This window comes from Panthera leo, chromosome D4 (genome assembly GCF_018350215.1).
Source record: "Panthera leo isolate Ple1 chromosome D4, P.leo_Ple1_pat1.1, whole genome shotgun sequence".
Classification (NCBI taxonomy): domain Eukaryota; kingdom Metazoa; phylum Chordata; class Mammalia; order Carnivora; family Felidae; genus Panthera; species Panthera leo.
Genome location: NC_056691.1, coordinates 80,629,893 through 80,654,661, shown reverse-complemented (window position 1 = coordinate 80,654,661; position 24,769 = coordinate 80,629,893). Strand labels below are relative to the sequence as shown.

At 57.6% G+C, this 24,769-nt stretch overlaps 1 protein-coding gene across 11 annotated transcripts in view; it reads right to left on the bottom strand.

The window, feature by feature from the left end:
• LOC122204761 (DAB2 interacting protein) overlaps positions 1–24,769 on the bottom strand; it is a 121,521-nt gene that overhangs the window by 27,208 nt on the left and 69,544 nt on the right. For 4 of the 11 annotated variants that reach the window (XM_042912416.1, XM_042912413.1, XM_042912415.1 and 1 more), the window contains one exon: positions 156–309. In XM_042912416.1, the coding sequence (XP_042768350.1) occupies positions 156–309 (154 nt within the window). The other 7 variants (XM_042912418.1, XM_042912424.1, XM_042912422.1 and 4 more) reach the window with 7 other exon arrangements.

Sequence of the window (24,769 nt, the reverse complement as noted above, 5' to 3'; positions counted from 1 at the left end):
GGAGCGGGAACAGAGCCCCCCATTTCCCAGCTCCACCCGGTCTCTTAGGAGCCAAAAGCGCTGGGCAGATTCCAGCCTGGCCCCAAAGAGCCTGGCCTTCACCGAGGCCACAGAGCGACACCAGTGCCCCACCTTGCTCCTGCAGTGGGACCCACCTCGAAGCAGTAGTCCTGGCCCAGGATGCTGCTGTGCACCGGCTTGATGACCACCTCCTCCTCCATGCTGAGGTCCAGCGCCTCTACCGCGCTGCTGGGGCTGAGCAGGGACTCGTGGGAGCGAGACTCCTTCAGCCTGGGCATCAGATGGGACCTGGGGGTGGGCGGTTCTTGTGTCAGGCCCAGCCTGCTGCTCCCCTCCCTTCCCCCTTCCCCGGGAGGCCCGCCCAGACTTCCCAGCTGGAGGCAGTCACTCCTCCCGGGAAGGGGGGACTACAGCGCTGGAGTCACAGACACCCGCCAGGCCCTCTTGCCCACGGCGGGACTCTGGGAGAGTGGCTCAGCCTAAGGGAGCAGATGCCAGAGGATCAGGCCACCACTCAGGAGCCGAATGTCAGCACCGAGTGCTGGGGTAGGTCCTGGCCTTGGAGACCCACGGGACCCACGCGACCTTCTCTACCTCCTCTCCTCGGCCCTGGTCTCCCTCCAAGACCAAAGTAGTCACCCATTTGTCTAGAAAGTCACTGTCAACAAAGCTCTTTCTCACACATCATCCCACTCCCCCCACCAGTCCCACTCAGGGCAGGAGAGCCACGGGGACATCCGCTGCTCCCACCTTACAGAGGAGGACCTGGGGCTCAAACGGGAAAGAATACCACAGTCTCCGCACAGTACCTGAGACCCTGAGACTCAGACAGGGTCCATGTCCCGGAGCTTGGGGGCCCAGGCCAGGCTCAGTGGGCTCGACACAGGCACAAAGAGCAGAGATAGTTGACATCATCTGGTGCCCAGGAGGAGCCCAGACTAGGACGGACTCTGACAGACCCGGCCTTGGACCTGGGCCCACTGCTCACTTGCTGTTCCCCTCTCTGAGCCTGTTTCCTCAGTACATCACATGGGAGGTACCTCAGATGGCACCCGCACCAGGGCTTGGTAGAGTCCTTCCAAGAGGCGAATGTCCCTTCCAGAGCCAACGGCACACGGCAGTGTCCCACCAAAGCCCCCTCCCACAGCTGTGGCCTGAGGGCCAGCAGGCTTTCTAAGCCCTTCCTGGCATGGAAGCCGGGCAGGTCTTGCCCCTACCCCTGTCCACAGCGCAAACCCCTGGGGGGCTTGGCCCACCCAGACCTCCTTCCCCAGCACCCTCTGCCTCTCAGCTCCTGGCCTCCAACGGCTCCAAGCTCAAGCCATCATTCTCTCCCTGTCTCACCAAAGACCCTACCTCAGGCCAGGAAGGTCCGGCAGAATCACCAAACACTTCCTGCGGAGCACAAACCCGGTAGCCCGTATCGCCGTGACCACTGGAGGTAAGCTACTGGGGTAAGCCCCGCTATGTGGGGGCTCAGGAATTCAGAGATGAGCTGGACGGATCCTGCCCAGAGGCCCCCACAGGCTGCGAGAGGCCACCGTCCACACCCCAGACTCGAGGTGCCCATGGCAACAGACCTCTCTAAGATGGAGTTCTGTGCTAGGCACTGCAGAGGAGTCAGAGCCAGAACTGGGACCCCAGCCCACAGGGACCCCACAGCCTGACCCAAGAGGCCCAGTCAGCCCCGCCCACCCCCCCGTGCCTAGAACGAAGCTGGCACAGGGCAAGGCTCAGGTCCCTCATGCTGGACTGACGCATTCAGGTAGGACTCCTGAGAGCTTGAGGGGAGTGGCCGGACCAGAGGGAAGCTGTGAGGCAGGCTGAGGTCAGGTTAGAGCCCAGCCAAACCCTCACTCACGTGTGGAACTCGGTGAGGCCCGAGCCTTTCGGCACGCCAGCGACACCGCCTCCGCTCCTCCAGCTCTCTCTCTCTGGAGGCAGCCCTCACAAACCTGCACTGTGGCCACCACCCCACTCAGTTCTGGGTGCTAACAGAGCTCCCCCGGCCCTGCTCCAGTGGCCTATTCACCCCCATCATAGCACTGACCTAGGCGGGGGGCGGGCTTGTAGTCCCCTCAGCTGCAAGACTCTACCTCGGGCCGCCCCCCACGCGAGGCAAACTCCAGGCCTCCCTCCCAGGATAGGGCTTCATACCTCAGTGCAAGAGATGCCCTGCCCCAGGTGCTGGAATAGCCACCCTGCCTAGGAAGGGCTGGGAACCACAGCACCCTAGGCTTGCTGTCCAGGGCTTAAAACCCAGCTGGCAAGCTGGGACCGAGCTGTTTTCCGGCCCAGCCTGGAAATCCCTGCCAGGTAAGGATGCTGGGAAGGCAGAGTAGGGACCCAGGATGTACAGAGGGAAGAGCTGGTGTCCTAGGGGGCTAGGGCCCCCTCTCGCCTGAACAAGGTGGCTGGGGAGAGGAAAGGGAGGCATGGTTCAGTAGACTGGCTCTGCCCAGGGAGAGCCAACGAGGCTCTGGGTTTACAGCCCAGGAACCCAGCAGGCCCAGCCCAGACCCCAAGCAGCCAGATCCTGGAGCCTACGGCTGCACAGCCCTCCTCTTTCTTCCCTACCACCCGGTTCCATAATCACACCCCAGCGGGCCCAGGCCTCCCTGGGAAGGTTCCTGGCTGAACAGAGGGCTGTGGGGAAACTCACAGTAAAGGCATCCTGACTGTAGCTGGGCAGCTGTGACCCTCCCAACCTCCTGTGGGCTTCTCCAGGCTGGGGGACCCAGAACAGAGGCCGAACCCCTTGCACCCGAGTTGACTGGGAGGGGGAGTGGGGGCAGCTACTCCAAGGTCTGGCAGGCTATTTCTGCACCGTCTAGAGGGCCAAGCTCTAACTGCTGGCCTGTGGGATGGGGGCAAGGCCAGTGGGCCTGTGCTCCCTGATTCCCATGCAGACACGTATCCTTCCCGCTCGGCCTGGAGCCCGCCCGTTCCTCCTCTCTTCCCCACAAGGCTCCTGGCGAGAGAGAAAGGGGCACATGAGGTCCAGAGGGAGTTGTTCTTCTGTGACCCTGGTGGGTAAAATGTCCTGGCAGAGGTGAGTGTGCCCCTGGTGGTGGCTATAAGATGACCGGGTTTCGGGAAGGGAGAGTGGTCACTTGGTCACTTCCTCAACCCAAGAGGATCACCAAACGGCCTAAGAACCACCTCCTCCAGGAAACCAGCCTTGACCCAGACCCACAGGACCCCCAAATACCCCCACACCAGCCCACCCCATCAATTACTCAAAGCAGGCCTTTACCACACCATTCCTTTGCCTCATGTCAGCACTGGTAGGCCAGCATCTTGCTTACCTACAGCCTCTGCCTTCCCAGGCTGGGCAAAAGGTTCAATAAGGCAAGGAGGGAGGGTGGAGGGTACCGCAGACTTCCCAGGCCCTAAGGGGGCAGCAAGTAGGCACGGACTCCCTACCCAGGAAGCTCAGGAAAAGGAGGTGATCAGGTGCTGGCCGCTGCCTCGCTCCCACTCTACTCCCAGGAGAGAAGGGCTCCACCCACAGGCACTTGCTTTTTCACTCTGCACAGGGCGTTCAGCTGCTCACTTTGGCGTCCTTTTTACCAGGAATATTCATCTACTCATTTCCCAGAAAGGTAAGGGGTTCAGGAAGCAGCAGTTACCTGATGTGTCCAAAGCCCCTGCTAGGACGGGGCCCTGGTTGCTCTGGGAGCCCTGCCCACGGCTGCCTCATGTGGTGTGGGGCGTCCGGGGCCTGATGCCATTGTACACAGGGTCTCTGTGTCCCCCAACCCCTGCATCAGGTCCCTTCCTGTCACTCCCACTGCATGGCCTCCTCCTGTGGTCCCTGGAGACCAGAACCACCACACCAAGCAGGGCCAAAGGCCTTCCCACGTCTGCAGCCCAGGAGCGAGCTCATTCTCACAACAACCCTGCCGGGCACGCCACATGTCTACACTGGGCTCCATGCACCCGGCCCTCCTCACCAGGGCAGAGCTGGCACCCCTGGGCTGTGCCCACAGGAAACATCACACATATCCCTTTGATGAACCCTCACAAGGCCAAGAGACAGATACTGAGTTCACCCCTACTTTACAGGGGAGAAACGAGCCTGCTCGAGAGGGCAGCCCCTCTCCACACCTCATCCCCCTGGGGCCACTTCTTTATCCGGAAGAGGAGGGTGTTATTTCAAACAGAAATCAATAGTAATGAACATGCACTTAAAAGGTGCTGTAAAGAGGATTTTTCAGGGAGACCCATCTCTCGGGCCTTGGAGTCCAGAAGATGCGGTTTCTGGTCAGGACTGCATGGGATTCAATGCCAGCCCCGCTGGCCAGGGCCCACCTGCCTGTTCCACCTCACCCTGGGCTGCTCTTCTCGACTCCCACAGGCAGGCCTCCAGGTATAGGCTGTCCCCTCATCCTAGCCGACCTTCAACTCTCGGCATCAGTGCACCCTCCTCCACGAAGCCTTTCCGGACTCCTCAGAGACAGCAACCTTGTACGTGGTCCCAGAGCCTGAAAGTCATCAGGCTATGCTGGGAAGGTCTCTCGTGACCCTCTTTCTGCCTGGCAGGGGGCTCCTAGTAGATAGGGCGGGGTCTGGCTCAGCACCAAGGCTCAGGGCCCTCGAGTTCCCAGACCAAAGTCCCAGTATCCCAGCAGCCAAGGTCAGCTAAGCTCCGGGAAGGAGGAGGAGTCAGCTAGGATAAGGACAATCCTCCCCGGTGACAAAGATGAACCCAGCTTTGGTCATCAGGGCAGCTGCCTGCTCACCCAGTACCTCTGAGAAATGCCCCTGCTCTGGCTTTGTCCAGGTATGGGGGGCTCCCTCCACGTCTCCCAAGGCCAGGGGTCACTGCACCCTCCATGGCTGCACCCCCCTCCCCACTGTCCCATCCCTCCGAGACATCCCTGAGTCCTAGACACAACTGATTCTCTAGACTCTAAACAGACCCAGGGGATTAGAAGCCCTGGATCCCCTCCCCAACCAAGGCCAGTTGCTCGGGCCTTTACCTCCATCGCATGGAATCCTCATACTTCCTGGCAAGGGGATGGTGCCATGGTTCCCAGACCATCGATGAGACAGCCAAGGACACAGGGTAGGGAGACCTGCCCTGGACTCCTCTGCTCCAGAGAGCTATCTCGGCCAGGGCCCGGGAGGCAGTGAGGGAGGGCCTCCCCACTGGCCGCCTCCACCTAGACCACAGCGGCAGCCTTCCGCCGGACAGGCCCCTCTGCCGTGCCCTCAGAGCCCAAAGAGAATCAAGCCACAGTGCTCCAAGCTGGTGTTGAGCCCTCCCTGAGACGCCCCTCACACCACACCCAGACAAGTGACCTAGACTCTCCTCCCCAGCTGGTCCCTGCCCTGCCCTGAACCCCTTCCCCCTCAGGGCCTTCGCCAGTACAGTTTCCAGAAGCCCCTACCACCTCTCCCTGCACCCCTCTGCCTGACGAAATCCTTGTTTCTCGGCTGTCAAAGCCCAGCCCGCATTCGGCCACCACCACCGTGCCACTCCGGTCTCCCGAGGCAGACAAGGGCTCACACCCAGGCCACGTGGCCGAGCCCCGTGCCACACCACTTGCCCACCTGTCTCCTCACCTAGCTGTCAGGACAACCACCAGGACTGAGGTACCGCACCCCAGAAGGACAGGGTGGGTGAGACTCGAGTGAGCCAAGTGAGACTCGAGCCCCGTCCGGCAGAGTCTAAGGCTGGCTCGATCGGTGCCCCCATCCCTTCTCTGTCACCCCCAGGCTGCCGAGCAGCCAAAGGCCACGGGCAGCCGACCTGCTCACCATGACCCACTCATTCCAGGTCCGGGAGGAAGAGCCAGGGGGGCTGGCGAGGGTGGGGCAGCCCCTGCCCAGGAAACGGGCGAGGGAGCCCCTGCTAGAGATACAGCCAGGCCCCACAGCAGCTCATTGTGAGGGCTGGGGAGCAGGAACAAGAGGGCATTGTCCCAGCTCCTGGGCCACTGCCTTATCTGATAGCCTTCCAGCCAGCCCACGAGCTGTTTTTCAACTCCAGCCTTTTTTTCTCTTCAAAGGTTACTGACACAGAAGTTTAGCAAATTCCCCATTATTTCAAGGAGGGAGGAGACCCACAAACAAAAACTTGCGATAATTAAAAAGCCCTCTCTGACACAGGGAGGACGTTCTCAGCTACTATGGGGTGGGGGGGAGAAGGGGGGTGCGCGGGGAGCTGAGAGGTTGTATAGCCTGGAAAATGAGAGGCTCAGAATCTCCTTCCAAATCTCAAAAGGGCAGAGAGAGCTGCCCTGCATGCCCCCACCAGAGGGCAAAGCCGGGCCCAGGAGAAGCCAATCGTAGCTCAGGCACAGCTGACCCCAAATGGGTCAAGCTGGTTTGGTTTTGGAGGAGTGAGCACCCTGTCTGTGGGAGTGTGCAAGCAGGAGCTGGGAGCCCCTTTAGACATGCTGCGGAGGGGATGCCTGCGCTGCTAGACGGCTGCTGGGTAACAGGCCAGGTGCACAGGTAGGCAGTGGAGTAAGCCCCAGGGGCAGACACACATATACCCTCCCCACCCACAGCTGGGAACAGGGAGGAGGGCAGGAGGGCCTGGTGTCACCAGTGCCCAGCCATTCCTCAAAAACCACTCAGCCTTGATCATTTGTAAGTCATTCAACTCTCCAGGCTTCGGTTTCCCCATCTGTAAGTGGGGGGAGTGACATACATTCCTTACAGGACTGTTGTAAGGATCAAGTAGGAGTGCAGGGGAGGGGCGCCCGGGGGGCTCAATGGGTTAAGTGTCCGACTTCAGTTCAGGTCATGATCTTGCGGTTCATGGGTTCGAGCCCCACACTGGGCCCCTGTGCTGATAGCTCAGAGCCTGGAGCCTGCTTGGGATTCTGTGTCTCCCTCTCTCTCTGCCCATCCCCCACTCACTCTGTCTGTCTGTCTCTCTCTCTCTCTCTCTCTCAAAAATAAACCTTAAAAAAAAAAAAAGATAGTGCAGGGGAGAGGCTCCAGAAAGCAGGGGTAAATAAATGCCAGCCGCTCATGACAGTTCCAGTCCTTCTGTCTGCTCTACACACTTGCCTCAGTAGGAACAGGGGGGCAGCTGTGAGCAAGGCCAAAGCTTCCGGGGTGGGTGACGCTGCTGACATTTGGGGTGATAAGGACCCCTCAGGTCATTCTCTGTTCCTTTCCTCTGACCACTCAAGTCCCTCGTTTTCTCCATGCCTCAAGTCTTCCCCATCTGCAAAATGGGGACAAATTACATCTCCCCAAATGCTCTGGGATGCCTCAAAAAAAAAAAAAAGCTCTTAATTTCCTGAAAGAAAGGAAAGGGTGGTCAGTATACCCTGCTGAGGGGGCCACTTTAGCCCCTTTGCCCGTGACTCCTGAGCACAGCGTTCCCCGACCCAATGTCCCACTCATGCTTGTGTGGTCCCCTGCCACTGCCCACGGCCACAACCAGGACTGGAGGGGGTAAAAGTCCTGGCCAAGGTTGGTCTCAATGGAGGAGGTGCCCACCTGGGGGCTGGCAGGACCTGTGGACTCTGGAGTCATGTCAGAACATGCCAGGAGGTCCAGGGAGCTGTGCTGGAAGCCTCTGCCCACAGCGGAAGGAGCCCGGTGCTGGAGCGCAGTCAGGGGGGAGGACACCGCGTCCCGGGACACAAACAGGGCCGCACCCCACCGGGAACATCCAGCAGAGCTCTCTCTCCCCAGGCCCAGCCTTGCCCCTCCGGCCTGGGAACTCACTGCTGAGAAGGCCAGTGCTCACTCTGGCCCAGCTGGGGCCCCAGGGGAGGGGAGAAGAATGCAGCTGCCTGGTGGCTCCCATGGCCCAGGGGAGACAGAGCCTGTCCTTAAAAGGCAGGCAGGCAGGCAGGCTGCCTGCCCTGCCTGGGAAGCCTTCCTGGGATGACAGAGCCTGGAGGCATGGCCCCTCTCGGCCCAGCATTCTGTCAGTCCAAGGCAAGGGGGGGCAGTCCTAGCAGTCACTAGATCTGGTGTGACCCTATCTGAGGGCTACACTGAGCCCTGGGCTGGCCGGTGCCTGGTCTCCAGCCTTCACCCTACCCCTGCAGCCCGTGCCTCCCCTCATACTGCAGGGCTGAGCTGGCAAAGGAGGGTCCACACCCTGACTACCAGGACAGGAGGATGGGACGGCTCATCACATGCTATGGCTACGGTGCAGCCCGAGGCCTGGCTCCCAGGAAGTGCCCCAGACATGCCGATTTAATGATCGACACTGTGGCCACGTGCACTTAACAACCACTTAAGCACCTACTATGTGCCCAGCTGTGTGACAAGTATTCCTGCCAAGACAATGGCCTTCTCCCAACATGGCCCCGCACAAAAAGCAGACGGGGGAGCCGGCACTCAAATAGGTCCTCAGAGCCCCAGCTCATGGAGTGATCTTTCCCATGCATACCCCGGTAAATCCAAGGACTTGATGAAGGAAGCTTTAAGACACCAAAGGCAACAGGCTAGGGATGTGGAGTGGCTTGGGCGGGTCACAGGGTCCAGAAGTGAGAGCTGGGATCCTAACGGCCACATCGCCCTCAGCTGGACAGTCCTGGTACCTACGTGATGCTGGGCCAGGCCCTCACTGAGAGGGAGACAGGAGGGCGGGGAACCTGGCCTGGGGGGCCTGGGCTCCTGTCCGCCCTTAACCTGCCTGTGACCTTGGGCCCCCCTTTCCCTTAAACCCACAGACTTGCTGCACAGCTCTGAACAAGCTCCCTCCTCTCTAGGCTACAGTTCCTCACCTGCTTCCAAGAGCGCCACAAAAGCCCCGACACGTCAACTCTCGAAGAACGTAAGGGACCGGATACTAAATACTACAACTCCTCCCACTGCCACCACAGCCACAGTACCTTCAGAGTGATACCTCACTGCTGCCTGCAGGTGACTTGGGGTCACAGTGCTTGGGAAGAGACCAGGGACGTGAGGAGTACTGGTTCTGGTCCCCTCGGTGTCCTGGCCACCCCCCACCCCCGCCATTTCCGGTGTGGTTCTGCAGCCCTAACGGAGTTTTCAAAAAGCATTCGGGAACACATTTACCTCCGCACATCTTACTTTCTTTTGGGGGGGCTGGGGGGGCAAGGGGCATGCAGAGTGTGAAGAAACAAAAAACTTTCCATCTAATCCCCCAAGTCATCCTGCAGCCTGAATAATTTTGGGTTTTTAATCAATAGCTGTCAGACTTGTCAAATTACTTTGGGGACCGCAAAGCAGTTTTTAAACATTCATAAACCTCAGTAGAACAGCGAAGTGCCCTGAATTTTAAAAGAAGAGAATCTGAGCAACACTCATTGAATAGGATGAGATCTGGGCCAATCGAAAGTGAGTTGAGGCCCAAGCGCCCCTCCTGTTCCTGCTCCTGGTCCCCAGGAGAAACAGCCTAGAGCCTAGCCAGGGTGCTCAGAAAGATCGAGGGTGACACCCTCAAACCCTCGGCCTCCCTCATCCTCCCCCAGTAAAGCCCCCACTCCCAGCCCCAGAAGCACAGCACCCAAAGCTCTGACCCGGGCCTCAGGCGCTGACATGGCAGGCCCCAGAGGACCTGGGCTGTACCCTGCGGCACACAGGTTGGCCCTGTGCTCGAATGCCCTTCCCACCTTCTCCACTTAGACGACTCTTGAGAATGGTTCAAGGCCCTGGCAGACGTGTTCCTTCCCCGCGAGCTGAGTCTGTGCCTGTCTCCTTCTCACACATGTGAACACACCCATCCACCCCCTTGGTCCCGCAGATCACACAACTGAGTATGGGACTGGTTTCTGACTGGTTCCCCAACAACGCCCCCCTCCTGTCCCCCACCCCAAGCAGCAACCATAAATACCTCCAACAGCTGCCTCCGGCCTTGGGGACTCATGACCCAAGTGGGTAAAGATGATGAAATTAAAAACAAATGAGCTGAAAACCAAGGACTTCCATCCCATGGAAGCCACTTCCCCTCTGGCTTATCTAATTCCTCTCAGCTCTCTACCTTCAGGAAGCCCTCCTAGGTTCAGCTGGCCCCTCCAAGGAATGTGAGGGAGGGGGCTGGGGGCGGGGCACAGGCAGCATCTTCTCCCCTCTCATCCCCTCCCCCTACTACCCAAGCGCCATGCCATGTGGCCTTCTGTTCTGTGCAGGTTGTCAGATTAGGGTGACAAGGCGATGTGGGGACTGTCCTTCCCCCATTCCTGGGCACCAAGCTTCCTGCCTCAACCTAGGACCAGCCATTTGTCACCACAGCCCCAGCTCCTGGCACCATGCTGGTTGATGACCAGTCTAATGTAGTGAGGTCTCCTTCCTTACAAAGCTCCGTGACTTAGGTCTCCGTTTTTTCATCTGTAAAATGGGGATGACACCACCTCTGACATGCAGTGAGCCCTATGACCAGCCCTGGTTCTACCCTTCCCTGGGCACTCTGCCCCTTCCTGCCCCTGCTTATGCCCCCACTGCTGGTTTGAGTTAATCCAGCACCCCAGTATATAGCTACTGAGTGCCTCCAGTATGCCAACACTGAGTCCGGGGACCTTGGGACGCCGGCTCCCTCTTCCTCCCAAAGCCCGCTATCTGGGTGTCCCAGCGGGTGGGACACCAGAGCTCTGCTTCCCAGACTGTAACTGGCAGGAAACAGCCAGGATCATTCAACAGCAGCAACACAGCAGGAGAGGGCGGCTGCCAGCCACAGGCTCTCAGGCCACCAACAAAGGCAGGAACTCAAGATGTCAAAGACTGGGGTGTAGCTGCTGAGTTCCTCCTGCTCCTAGCGACCACGCATCAGAGCCACCTGTGGCGCTACAATGCCTGCCTCACCTGCGACACCCCACACCTGGGAAGGGCAGGAGGCAGCCAAAGGGTCTCCTAAATGTGGGCTTCTGATGCTCATGCAAGCGCAGCCACCTCAAGACTTTGCAGGGCTTCCAAGGCCAGACAACACGCCAGACGCTGAGAGCTCACCATCTTTTCCCACCCGCAGTGGCTGACTCTAGGATAAACTAGCCCAATATGTCACTTGCCACTTGGCGCACAGGATTGCAACCAGTAACGCCATATACTTTATTTTTTCACGTAGGCTTCCACCCAACGTGGAGCCCAACGCACGGCTTGAATTCACAGCCCTGAGGTCAAGACCTGAGCTGAGATCAAGAGTCGGACACCTAACCAACGGAGCCACCCAGGCACCTCTGTCGCACGCTTTTAAATACAGCTTCCCAGGTTCCTCTCAACCCAGCAGCACTGGGCTGTCCACTGATGCTTGGAATGCTCCCAGCAGCCAAGTTCTCTGTACCCATCAATCCTGGCTCAAAGACCACCACCTCCACGACACATGCCCCCGCAAAACCGACAACTCCCTCCAGGGTTTGCCTCATGCACACCACCCACCCCCTCACACACTGGGAAGTGGAGGCTCGGAGGGGTCCAGCAGCTTGCCCCAGGTCACAGTTCACAGCCACCAGGGCAGGGCTGGAGGCCTGGCAATTTGGGCTCTAGCTCCAAACTATCGTCACTGCTTGTCAAAGCCTCAGGCTTTCACCAAAACTGCAGAAATCGTATGAGCACATGCAGCAACTTTCAAGGAACTCACAGAAACCCTGGGTCACCAGAACTATACACTGAGCCCTGCCTTTGTCACCTCCCGTGCGACCCTAGGTAGATCGTTTCCCCCATCTGGCAAATGGTGAGAAGGACACCTTGCTGGAAGGAGTCCCATCCACCACCGGCCTCCCGGTCGTGACAGCAAAGGTGGCTGGGACCAAGGGACGCGGAGACTTGTAACAAGCCAGGGACAGTGCTTAGCACTTCACAGCACTGGCTCCTTTATCCCTCGCGATCCCTCCACCAGACAGTTCATAACAAGCTGAATCCCTGCCTCTTCTGGAGACAGAGGTACTTCCCCAGGAAAGACTGCCACCTCACAGTACCCTGGCTCCCAACCGCTGTTTCAGACATGGAAGCCGGAGCTGAACACACCCCGGGCCCAGAACAGCCTTCCAGGTCTTCCACCGCCCCCAGCCTGCAGGCCCACGGATCAGGGAGCAGACACAGGCGGCAGGGGGGGGTGAGGGGGGTGGGCGGCGGCGGAGGAGCCCGGCTCCGGGGTTGGGGGGCTGGGGTGGAGATGACATGGCCCCCCAACCCCAGCCCGGCCCCACCCAGCCCGGCCCAGGGTGGGGCGACTCAGAGCAAAGGCCAAGATCCTCCGCTCAGAAAACTTTTCGGCCATTCCTAGCATTTCCCGGTTCTCAAAGAGGTTAGGCCCAAGATTTGACTGTGAGAAGAAGCACCCGACACTGGATTTCCTCTCTTTAAAAAATAAAACCGGCAGCAACACTTCTCAGTTTTCCGCTTTTTGGCGGGGCTCATCTGTTTTCCACATTCTGGGCGGGCGGCACATGTCTACAGAGACACCATCACTGGAGAACAACAGAGTCCCCAAGATCGCTACCTGTGACAACCCCTCTCTGCCCAGCCTGCTCCCACCCATCTCACGTGGGTCTCCCTGGGCCCGGGACACTGGTCAGGGGCCCTGGGGCTGGCAGCTTCCCGCATTCCAACCTCCGCTCAGGCCGGTCAGGACAATCAGGCCACTCACCATCCCTCAGCACGGCCACCAGGATCACCAGGATCACCAGGATCGCCAAGCCGGGGGAAACCGAGGGCCACGCCAGCCACCGGTCTGCCCGCCGTCCCCCACCGGGCCCAGCCAGTCCAACCGCGCTCTGGTCCTAGACATACCACTCCGGCTCTGTCCGCTGGGACTAATCACTGCTAGTTAAACAAAGGCTAAGTTCCAACTCTCTGTAATGTGCTTTTAAAGGGCCAGTGTCCCACTCGGGGCTGCCGGGGACTTAAAGGCACAGATCCCTTTTTCGGTACAGGAAACCAAGACCGCAAAAACCAAAAAAACTCCCCCGAAGTCATGACCAGAATGGAGGCCTTGGGCTTCTCAGGAAGATCCAGACAAAATGCACAATACTAAAAACCCAAATTTCACCTGAAGAACCCCCAAAACCCCAAAACGCGGTTGCATCTGCAGAATTAAGAGCGGACACCGCAGCCACAATTCTTAGGCGCTCACTATGTGCCAGACACAGCGCTTCACGCCTCGCAGCACTGTCCCAGGATTCCACACAGCCACTCCACAGACAAGCATTCCCTGGACCCCATCGAGGAAGCTGCAGCAAAGCCGGTGAGCCCAGGCAAAGCCAGGCTTCCTGCTCCCACCTGGCCCCTCCGGAGGGAGGCCCGCTTTCCCCACCCCGGCCCTTAGGTCCCACCTGTTCCATACCCACTAGCATCTTTCCTTCGTGGGTAAAATGCAGGGGTTACATGGGGACTCACTTGTTGCAGGTGCCCAACCACTGGGCTTTCTGTCTGGGCCTCAGAACCCTGTGAAGCCAGTTGTATTGTTTCCCTTCTTACAGATGAAAAGACTGGAAATCATGCCTGGACACAACACGGCAGGAGATAGACAAACGCTGGGTAAGGGTGAAATACAGAAAAAGGAGAGAGGAGGAGGTCAAGGAGAGGAAAGAGGCAGGTCCACAGACCTGCAGGAACGGGCACCTGACACTCAGGCCCTCATTCCTTTCCGGAAAGGCTGTATGGCCAGAGGTGGGGACAAGTGAGGAGAGCCGTCCTTCCGAGCGCAGGGCTCAGGCAAGCTGGCTAAGGCCCTTCCACTGTCCATGAGAATGGAGGTAGGGCTGCAGGACTTGGGGCTCTCTTAAGGCCCCTAGGATCCAAGGGTGGGCAGGGCCTGCCCAGCTGCTAGAACAGAAGTGGGCAGGGGGGAAGAAAGGAGAGACCTCACTGCCTGGGCCTTGGTACCTGGCCTAACCAGCCCTCTAAGAAAGGTGGGCCATTTCCTGGCACCTGGAGTGGCTGGGCACACTGTAGGTGCTGTTCAGCCATCCTCTATCAATCAGAAAGGCCAAGGCCAGGCAGCGTCCTCAGGCCTAACTCTGAAAGGGCCAGCTCCTTCAAAGATTACCTTTCTTGTTTCTGTTTCTGGGAAGTCTGGTAATCAATCAAGTTTGAAGCTGGGTAGGCTGCTGGTTTAAGAACACGGGCTCTGAAGCCAGACAGTTCAAATCTGGGCCGTGTCACTTACAACGTGGGTGTCTGTGGACAAGTCACCTGTTTCCCCCTCTGTAATATGGACACTTAACCTCACAACAGGGTTGCTATGAGAAATTGATGAATTACAGAACAAGGCCCGGCTCAAAGTGAGCACTTAAGAAAGAGCAGCCGGATTAGCTAGGTTGAAGGAGGCTGCCCCAGGATCTGCTAGGAGGCACAAAGTGGGAAAAGGCTTCCCGGGTAGTGACCCTGGGCAAGTCACTTCTTTCTCCAGTCCTCAGTTTCCTCCTGTTAAAAAGGTGGGGTGGAGGTCCAACTGGAATTCTCAGTGACTACCATGCAAGACCACCCCGTAGAACTTCCCAGATGCCTGCCCTCCCCCAGAAGCATCCAGGCCAGAAAGCCATGGAGACTGGGAAAGGGTGGGCTGTGGCCCAAATCCTTAGACACCTGTAAATAGCCTGCCTCTGTGCTGCACTGCTCCCAGGCTAACTGGGGTCTGCTAGGAGGAGGGAAGCAACAGAGAAAAGCCACCTGGCCTGTTGGGAGGGAGCATAAGGCCTCCTCCTCATCCTTCCAGGGAGAACCCAGGCCCACCCCTGCCTTCTCTAGGTCTCGGTCTCCCCACACTCCCCACTGAGGGGGTAGGCTCCATCTCAGGTGTCTCCCATGGGATGTTAGGCAGCCAAGCTTGCTTTCCTGTGGGGAGTTTGGCAACAGCCACACAAGCCACCCCACACCTGCTACACAAACAGCCTCCCAGAAGCTGGGGGCTCCCTTGGCTCCAAGAGCCCCCAAGGCTTGACCAGTTTTAAGGCCTGCCTGTGCTAAAAGATGGGAGGATATGGAGTACCAGAGGAAACAGGTGGTCAGGAGGAATGTCCTATAGCCTTGGCAGAGCATATGACCACTATTTGTAAGGGGCAGTGAGAGACCCGGTGCCCTACACCCCACCATCACCTCCTCACCCACAGGGTTAGTCAGTAAGGATGGTCTCACTGCCGGGAGTCAGGGTGGGGGGGAGGCGGAGTGTTGCAGGCCTGGGATGCAATTCTGGTGGTGTTACTTAGCAACTATAACCTCTGGACAAGACCTTTCACTTTTCTGGGCCTCAGTTTCTCCGGGTGTAAAACAAGGAAATACTCTATCCCCTGCAGGTAGCAGATGTAACACTGATTAACCAGATGCAGAGGAAGCATTTAACAAAACAACCCAGCAGCCCAAGGACACAAATATCTGAGTGTCATTTATTCATTCAACATATACTGAGAACCCACCTGAGGACCATTAGAACTTAGGTTGTCCCCAACCCTAGGGTCCCTCCCCCAAGCCAAACACTTTCTAAACTCCCTGCACAGCCAGCCAAACCTTGGGGGAGGTCAAGGTCTTGGCTACCAAAATGCCCTGAAAAAGATCTCAAACTTCTCTGGAAGCCAAACCACAAAGGAGCCTTCCAGAGCAAAGCTATCAGTATAAATGAACCCTAGCTGTGCTCTGGGAAAAGTGAAAAGACCCTCTAAGTAAACCTAGCTCTACAATGTTCTTCTCTAGGGGCCTTGGACCCAGAGACAGACCGAATAGGGAGAGGGGGAAGAAAAGGGACAGGCGGTCCCACAGACTAGGAAAAAATGAGCCACTACAGGGCAGTTAGGGAGCCCTGCAGAGAGAGGGAGAAGGAAAAGCCCAGAGAACCGCTAAAGAGCATTTCAGGGGGCCCCTCCAGCCCTCTGCATCAGCCTCCAAGGATTCTGCTTATAGGATTCGATGGGAGCACCAGCCACTGGTAAACCCAACAAAGAAGGAACGTCTGAGCCACCACCTGATCCTCCCCTGCTTCCCAGGGACTGGGCGGTTCTTCCTGCCCTTCCCTAACACCAGCCTCCTCTTCTATCCAACACACCTGTCCTATCCCAGTGGTTCTCCCCATGGTCCCCGAGGGCCTTCATGGGGCCGGGGCCAAGCACGGTTTCCATCCTCTCCTTGCTGACAGAGGACAGCCCACAGCCTCCCTGAAACCCAGGTCACCAGAGCCTCCCTGCCACACTGAGGTTCTCCCAACTCCTTCCCTGCCACCTCACGCCCTTTCCTCCAGGGGTTGGAATTGCTCAGGCTCTCCAAGGGGGCACTCTCCTTTAGCAGGACACTTTGCTTTGGTGGTTTCATCTGCTCCTTTGCTTTCACCTACTCTAGTGTGCTCAAAGGCCCCTCTAAGATCCTATCCCCAGCCCTCCCGTCCTTTGAGCTCCAGACTCACACATCTGCACGCTGGGCTGACATCTCCTCTTGGACGCCTCATAGAAGCTCCAGCCTGAAATGTCCCAAGTGGAGTCTCAGGAGCCTCAAAAGCCAGAAGCCCTCCCTTTCCCTGGCCTTCAGGATCCAATCCATCAGCAAATCCTATTGCTACCACCTCTAAAGTCTCCCTTGCCTGCCCCAGCCAGGAGCCTCACCGCCCCCCCACCCCCCACCCCCCCTGGCCCCTGCTCCCTACCAGGGAGCCAGACGGATGATTTAGAAACGCAAATCACAAATCGGATTATTTAACGCCTGGGCTAGAAACCCTTCCAGCCCTCCCTCCAGCACTCGGAATAAATCCACACTCTTCCCCAGGTGGAGGAAGGCAGGTGCCTACTCTGACCTCATCCATCAAACCCAACCCCCGCCCCCTCCCTTTCAGCCTCTGCTTTCCCGCCTTGGGGACTTTGTACTTGCTGCTCCCTTGGTGGGAGGTCTTGTTCCTCCCCTGTCTGGGAAAGGCTGCTCCTGGAACTCAGTTATTCCCGAAGAGCCCGTCTATCACAGGTCCTGCCCCACCCCCATCACTCCCCACTGAAACACTTGTTTCCTTCATAGCATTCTGCTCATTCAGCCAGCAAATATTTATTTAGCGCAAACTATGTGCCAGGCACTATTTTAGGCACTGGGAATCCAGGTGCTGAACAAAGCAGACAAAAATCCCTGACTTACATTTCAGTAGGGCAACTTCACCCAATCTGGAATTACATTGTTTCTCCACTTATTTATGATCGTCTGTCTCTCCAGCACGGCCAGGGCGGGGTCTTGAATTTCTGCATCCTAAGGGAGACTCTGGAGAGCCCCTCCCTCTCCTGGTGTGAGAGCTCAGGAAGAAATGTGTGAAATGAAGAACAAGGCAGCAAAAGAACCAAATCCAGAAAGACCAAGAAGTCAAGCCTTTACTGTCTCCTAGGGCAGATGACTCTCACTGCCCGAGGGGGTCTCAGGCTTCTACAACTCCCCCCACCTTCCCCGCCCCCCCCCCCCCACCAGCCCTTCTGGGGGACAGACAGCATGCACAAATGGCAGCTTTGGTTAACTGCTGGAAAACAGAGGGATGATTACAGGTCTGCGCAGTCAGGGAAGGCTTCTTGAAGAGGAAATCTGAACAAGGCCAAACCCCCACCCTTCCAAATCTAGAGAGAGGAAGGAAAACAGATTTGTGTTTTAGGGCTCTGATGTTCTTTGTGCTAGTAGGAAAAAAGAAAAAAAACCCTGCTCCAAAAAAAACCCTTTACTTTTTATTAGTGTCTGGATCAATAAAAGTTTTAGGAGTAAAGCTTCTCTCCTGCAATACTAACTGCCAGTGAGACAGGCTAGGATTATTAAATCTGTCTCTAAGAGGCAGTGCTTTGCCCTTTTCCTCACCCGTGCGAGGAGCCCCAGGCTAAGAGAACAGAAGCCCGAGGGTTCTCATTGGCTCCTCACTGGGCAGCTTGGGGTCAAAGCCCACCTCACCAACCCTGCCAGGTCCCTAGGCCCAGATCACCTTCCAGGCACCCCACAGCCTAGACTGTTTTGGCCTCCTTGGTCCTATGTTCCTGGGCCTCTCTCTACCCTGCCACAAAGACTTGAAGTTCCCTCAGAAGAGGGCCTGATTCCCAGGAGAGAGCAGCCAGCCTAGCAACCCCGGCGGCACCTTCACTCTTCCCAAGCCCCGAGGGGTTCTCCCATTCAGTCCCCAAGGACCAGCACGAGAAGGGGCCTGGGCTAGCTGTTACAGTAGACCTTCTCAGAGCACCCAGGAGAGCCTGGCCTGAGGGCAGATGGGGTCCCGGAGCTGGGCCTCTTTGGAGCAACAGCCCCACACCCTCCAGCCAGATCCACACCCACCCACCAGGGAGGAAGTTTCCTGTGCCCCCTTCCTCCCACTGAGCCCACCACAGACCTTAGCAGTGGAAGCGCAGGCCTCTCAAATGACCCCGGTCTGGACACTAGGGGCCTGGGAGCCAGATCTGGTTTTCGAGGATGGCCGGGTCTCCACAGAGCAGGTGCTCTGGCCCGGCCCAGAATCCTGCCAAGGTTGTCACCAAGGAGTCCGAGGCCACAGAGGCCCATTCCCGAAAACAGTGTGCAGCCGGGTGCCTCTCCCAGCCGGATCAGGGGACCTCTCAGCTCGGGCCAGCATCTAAGAGGTGTGTTCAGGCGTGCTTCCCCTTCCTGCAAAGCACATGCTGAATCTGTCTTCCAAGTTGAAATTTCAAAAATTACTTAAAAAAAAAAAAAAAAAAAAAAAACAACGGTGACAACATCTAGAGATTTCCGGGTTCTCCAGGGAACAAGTGGAAAATTACAGTCTTCCATACATGTAACCACATGGCACAACCTCCAGGTACAAGAAATCTAGAAAGACTCCAGAAAACCAACAGTTGCTTCCAGCCACAGGCAAGTCTTCCGGAGCACCTGGGCACAGTGCAGACCTGGCATCAAGCTCTGGGTCCAGGAAGCTGGAGGAGCCTCAGCCAGAGAGGTCCCTTGCAGGCTCCTCCCATAAAGTGCTGACTCCGCCCAACGTACTATCCTGCCCCAGTCCCGCCTCTGGGCCTTTGCACTTGCTATTCCCTCCGAGCACCTCTGGCTCTGGGCAAGGCTGGTTTCGCCTCATTCCGGTCTCATATCAAGTCTCCTATCAAGTATCCTAGGAGAGGCCATCCCTGGCCCCTCCAGCTAAAGGAGTAACTTCCACCTCCACCCCCAAGTTACCACCCAGCTTCGTTTTTCCTGATCTGAAATCATCATGTTTGGCCCCCCTTTTCTTCCACCGTTAAGAATGTCAGGTCTGTGAGAACAGGGACCTGTTCACCCTGGTAAGCCCGGAACACCTCGGATCAGTGTGTGCTAAATGAATATCTTTCAGCATCTTTCTGCAGCAGGCCAGCCACAGCTTTGCAAGCCTTGTGGGGTAACTTGGGGGGCGCGCCAAGCGCCCATCCACCAGCGGCTCCCGGCGCATTCCAACGGGCGGCGCCACGCCCCACTCCCCAGGCCGGAAGCGGCCGGCCCGGGAGCCCGCCCACTGGGAGCCGCACGCCCCGCCCCTCCCAGGCCCCGCCCCTCCCAGGCCCAGCGTCAGGGGCCGGTCCAAGCGGCCAGCTGCCCCAGGCTGCAGCCACCTTCCGCTGTGCTCCAGCCGCCCCCGCCCCCCCCGCGGAGGCCACACCCAGGTTCCTCGGCTCCGAGCGGCAGCCCGGGGGGGGGGGGGGGGGGCAACCCCCTCCCACCACGCACTTCCATTGAAACATTTTTAAAGTGTGAACAAAGGCGGAGGTGCCGGCAAGGCAAGGGATTTGCCTACCCAAATCACCAGAAGGGCCGAGAGGAAGCAGGCCTTGCTTGACCTTGCTTGAACTCCGTCCTTGGTTCAAGTTCCTCTCCCCCCAGGTTCCTCTCCTGTAGGAAAGCACCCATATCCTGAGTGGGACCAGCAGGGCAGGTGTAGGATTAACTGCCTGGAGGGAGGAGACACTCCGTGAGCAAGGTCAGTTGCCCAGGTTTGGGAAGACTGGGGGGGCAGACAGCCCCGGTCAGACCGTGGACCCAAGTGCCACCCCACCCGCTGGCCTGGAGATTCATCCTCAAGCCACCCTCACATAGCCCTCACTGAAACACAAATCCCCCTGGGAAGGGCACCCCCAGTCAACCCAACATTTTTGCCTGGAGTCACCCCCTTTTCCATTCCACTTGAGAAGCCCACATATTGAGCCTCTCCCACACACAGGGAACACCTCCTCTTCCAGCCCCCCCCACCCCCCCCCCAAGCCTCCACGGGGCAGGGGGTGCTGCCGCCCGGCTTCCTGATACAATGAGATAATGGTACCCAATCCCTCCATGTAAATATGGAAAGAGAGGCTGGTGGGGGAAGAAAGCCCCAGCCTGGGGTCCTGCCTACTCCATAGCTTCTATATCCAGAGGCACCACCGGCCCCAGTTGAGTCCACGGTGGTTTCGGCCTGCTCCAGTTCCTCTGCAAACAACTGAACTCCTATCAGGGGCCAGACTGCCCAGCACCTGTGTGCACGCAGGCAGGACTTGGGCCAGGACTGGGGCACCAAAGGCTGCTGAAGAGGTCTGACTGTGGTGTCACAGCAGTGGGAAGCCCCAAACTAGAAAGTCTGTAACTCACTCTGTGCCCTGCTGTGTCCTCACTTGGGCTCAGCTCCCGCAGGTGATTCTGGCCACAGGTGAGCCAATGAGGCCTGCAGGTACCCACAGAGCCCAGGGGGCTCCTAGGCCGAGGGGCCCTTCCTTAAGCTCACAGCTTTCGTCTGAGTCTACCCAAAGTCTTCGTGAAATTTTCAAAATAGGAGAGAGGTGAGGCTGTAGTCACAAGAGAGGCCATGTTCGGGCAGAAGAAGCCCCTCTGGCTCCCAGAGCAGCCAAGGCTATGGGAAGGAGGGACAGAGAACATCTCCCAAGCATCTCCTCTAGGGTGCAGGCCCTCAACAGACCTCCCGCTTGAACTCAATCTGGCTCAAACAGGCAAGGCCAATGATGTGACCACTTTACCGATGAAGCAGTCAAGTCCAGAGCAACTCGGGCACTTGCACAAGTTGACCCAGCTTCATCTGAAAGTAGATGTGCCTCGCCCCAGACAACTGTTACCCATCCTGTCCTCTGACTCCATCTCCAATTCCAACACCTCTTCCTCACGGAGGCCTTCCCAGATTTCCCCCAGGCAGGAAGCCATCCTACCGGATGCTCCACCTACTTCTAATATTTTGTTATGACAAAATAGGCCCCTACGACAGGGGCTTCTCAGTACAACAGCCGTCACGGAAGGGGGTCAAAAGCCAGAAAGAAACATAGCCTTTTCATAACATATATAATTGTCAAATCACAATGTCGTACACCTGAAACCAATATATTATATGCCAACTATACTTCAATTAAAAAAAAAAAGGAAACAAGCCTGTATTTGCGGTCAGAATCCCATCAGGCTCCCACGCTCACCAGCCGCTTGATAAAAGCTTCTTCCTCCATACCCTTCTAGCCTCAGCTCGGAGGACTGCATAACCTCTTGGAAGCTCCTTTCAGAGTCAACTTGAATGATATGTAAAAGCACAGAGCACACAGTGACTTGGGGGATTTCAGAGGCTGCCTGGATCCAGACCCTCCCGGTTCTAGCACCTCCAGTGAGCCAGGCCTTCCTAATCTTTAGGTCCTACCTACCCATTGCACTGCACCTCCCCTTCATACTAGCAGCCAGCCTCGGGCTGGCCTTTTCTGCTGGGCCCCAGGCATGCCCTGCCCTTCCTCCAAGCTCCACCTTGGCTCCCGGGGCTCTCCTCCCCTCCAGCCCCTACTTCCCATTCTCATTCAACTTTCCAGACCTAGCTTAATTGCCCCCACCTCTGGAAAGCCTTTCCCAGGGTCCCCAGGCACAGGAAGTACAAAATCTCCCCCTCCCTCTTCCGGAATTCCTGACCTGTCTCCTGCCCGTGCTCCACTGGGTCCTGCTGTGTGCCCTGGCAGGCCCCCTCCTCGGGGTCCATTCAGCTCTGGTTTTCCAAGTCCTGGGACTCAAATAAATGGGTGATGAACATGTACACCCTGCAGGCCAGTCTTCTCCCGAAAGCTCAGAGCCCAGATGTGGCATCACCTTTTAGAGCTAAAGATGTCTCACCAACTGGGCTAGGCTCTCTGGAGAACTCTGGAACCCTCCTCCCTCAAGGAGCTTCCCCTTTCCCGGTGTGCAAGAGCCAGCCCCAAGATTGTCAAGGAACACTTCCACACAATGCTTATACATCCCCTTCGGGAGAGACGTGTTCACAACCCAGGAGGGAGGACCTTTCTTGTGGCCACTGCTCTCTTCTCTCCAGAGCCCATACAGATGATGGAGGCCCTTTCTGACCCGCCCAGAACTGGCTCGGCTAGAGGAGGGTGCTGATGTCACCCACTGCCTGAGGATGAGTCTGTGGGACAAAGGTGGGCACGGGACTGGAGACAGATGCCCCCTGCAGGAGAGTCGGCCCCAGGGACTGGCTGTTCATGGTCAAGAGCCGCTGAAGAGACAACTGCCCTATTTTGCCGAAGGTGAAAAACAAACTTGGTAATAGACTAAGGGCCGCCTCTGGATAGCAGCTGCAATGCACACCAGCTGTTAATTTATGCGAGCACATCTATGCTTATGTGGTTTTACCATCACCGACAAACAAATGTGTCCTGGCACCTGCTATGTGCCAGGCCCGGTGCTAGGCTTTTTACATACATTATCTCGATTAATCCTCCAGAGAGCCATAAGCCGTGGGTAGCCACAGCGACATTTTACGAAAATGAGGCCGAAACACAGACAGGTTGGAAGAGCTGTCCAAGGTTACACAGCTTGTTAGTAGTGGGAGCTGGGATTCCAGGCCGCTCAATAATCTGGTCCCCCACCCCCTGTCTTTCTGGTCTAAGATGCCAGCGCTCACCATTCCAGAGCCTTGGTTCTCGGTCCCTCTCTCTGGTGCTCCCTACTCACCTGGTTTTGCATGGGGAGGGGGGGCGGGGAGGGGAGGTTAATGTATAGTGTCAGCCCACAGCCACTCCCTCCCTCCTCTCCACCTGCTCACACACCTCCCATTAGGCCAGCCGGGCTCCCCACCTTCGCCACCTCCTCCCCCATTACTCCCATCTGCCAAGTCCCCGACCGGTGCCTTGTGGTGATGACTTCAGCTGGCAGAGAATCCTGGAAACTTTTCCTCCCCAGTGATGTTGACACATGTTCACTCAAAAAATGCAATGTTCCCATCAAAGTATTTGGGGCAGGGGAGTTAATTCCCACCCATGTGAAGCCCCCTTGGGAAAACAGAAAGAAAATTTACTCGAACTTGCAATAAGACACAGTCAACATTTCTTTCTTGGTTGTCACAGTGCCAAGTGCTGGGCAACACTCAGCATGGGGTTCCAGGGACTGAATGCTACCAAGGGGCAAGGGGGAGGGGTGGCTACAGTTTATGAGACTGGCTGCTAGACCCCTATCATGCAGTACTCTGGGGTCGACCGGTGGCCAGGTCCCCTCATCCCTAAGCCCTGCCCCCAAAGGCCCACGTTCCATTCACAGTGCTCCATCAACCAGGGCCTAGCTTCCGCATCTCTCACTAGGTCACTCACTGCCCAGTCCCCAAGTCCTGTCCCCACCCCACGACAGCAGGGCCCTGCCCTCGTGGCCATCACCCCATCACGTCTACACCAGTCCCAATGCCCGCGTTCACAGACCGGCCCTCCAGTTTCACCAAATCCCTAAAAGGTCAAGGAATTCAACCCTCCCTGAACTGTCCCCTTACCTACCGCGTACCCCTGGGACCAGCAACACCCCCAGTTTCCAACACCAGGCACTGTGACCTGGGTGTCTTCCTGGGGGGCAGCGGTGGCTGGCTAGGTACTAATTCATCCCAGCCCGGCCACTGGGCAACTAGAGGTACTGCCCTGTGAGGCCAGAGCAGGCTGAACTTGGGAAAGAGCCAGCCCTCTGCCACAGAGAAGATGGACACAAGGAGAGGCCTGTAGACCGACCACGCCCTGCCCACAATTCTCCACGTAAGGAGACAGCACTTCTGCAACAAGATGGCACCCATAGCCCATGCCAGGGTTCCCGGAGCGCCGGTCTTAGATGTTCCCGGCTCCGAGAGGGTACACAGAAGCATCTGATTTGATTTCCACCCAATGTTTTCCAAGAGTCTATTACACGTATCTTTGTACAGAGCTGCCAGAGTCTGACGCTCCTAGCCTCTCTCCCAGGACACGTGTCAAAGCGAGGCATCACTGTCCCACTTTACAGATGAGAAAACAGGCCCGCCAGTCCAAGATCACACAGCTAGAACGTGTGTGACATCGGTATACGAGCAAGTGAACAAGACATGCCATCTCTGCCCCCAGGAAGCTGGCAGTCCAGCACAGGAGGGACAGAGACAGACACCAGCGCCACCAGCGCCAAACGAAAGCACACTCAGCCTGCAGGCCCAGAGGCAGCTGTGAGAGCATCGGATGCAGGGCCTGGCCCGACAGGGGACCTGTCTACAATGGCTGCGGGAACAGCACCTCCAATTCGGGAGCAGGGAATCAGGAAAGGTTTCACGGAGAGGGTGTCCCAGCCCATCCACCTTCTGAGATTCGGGTCTCCTACCAAGCCCTGTGCCCGGCACACGGCACAAGGGAATAAGCGTGGCCAGGTTAACTGTCCACGTACCAGGTCACTTTCCCAGTATGAAAGCCCGGCCCCAGGAGGCGTGTCGGGTACCCGCGCTGACCTAGGGATGAGGGGACGGATGTGCACAGCAGTCGAGCTCTCCGCTCCAAACCACGCCGGTAGTCAGGTCCCAGCAGACCCGACTCCAAGGCCCTCCTCTCCCACAAGCAGCTAATTTCTGCGGGGCTTCGTTTCCTTGTCCGTAGACACTCCGCTGTCAGGAGCACCTGTACTGCTGCTGGGTGCTGGACATTACACGCCCCGCGCC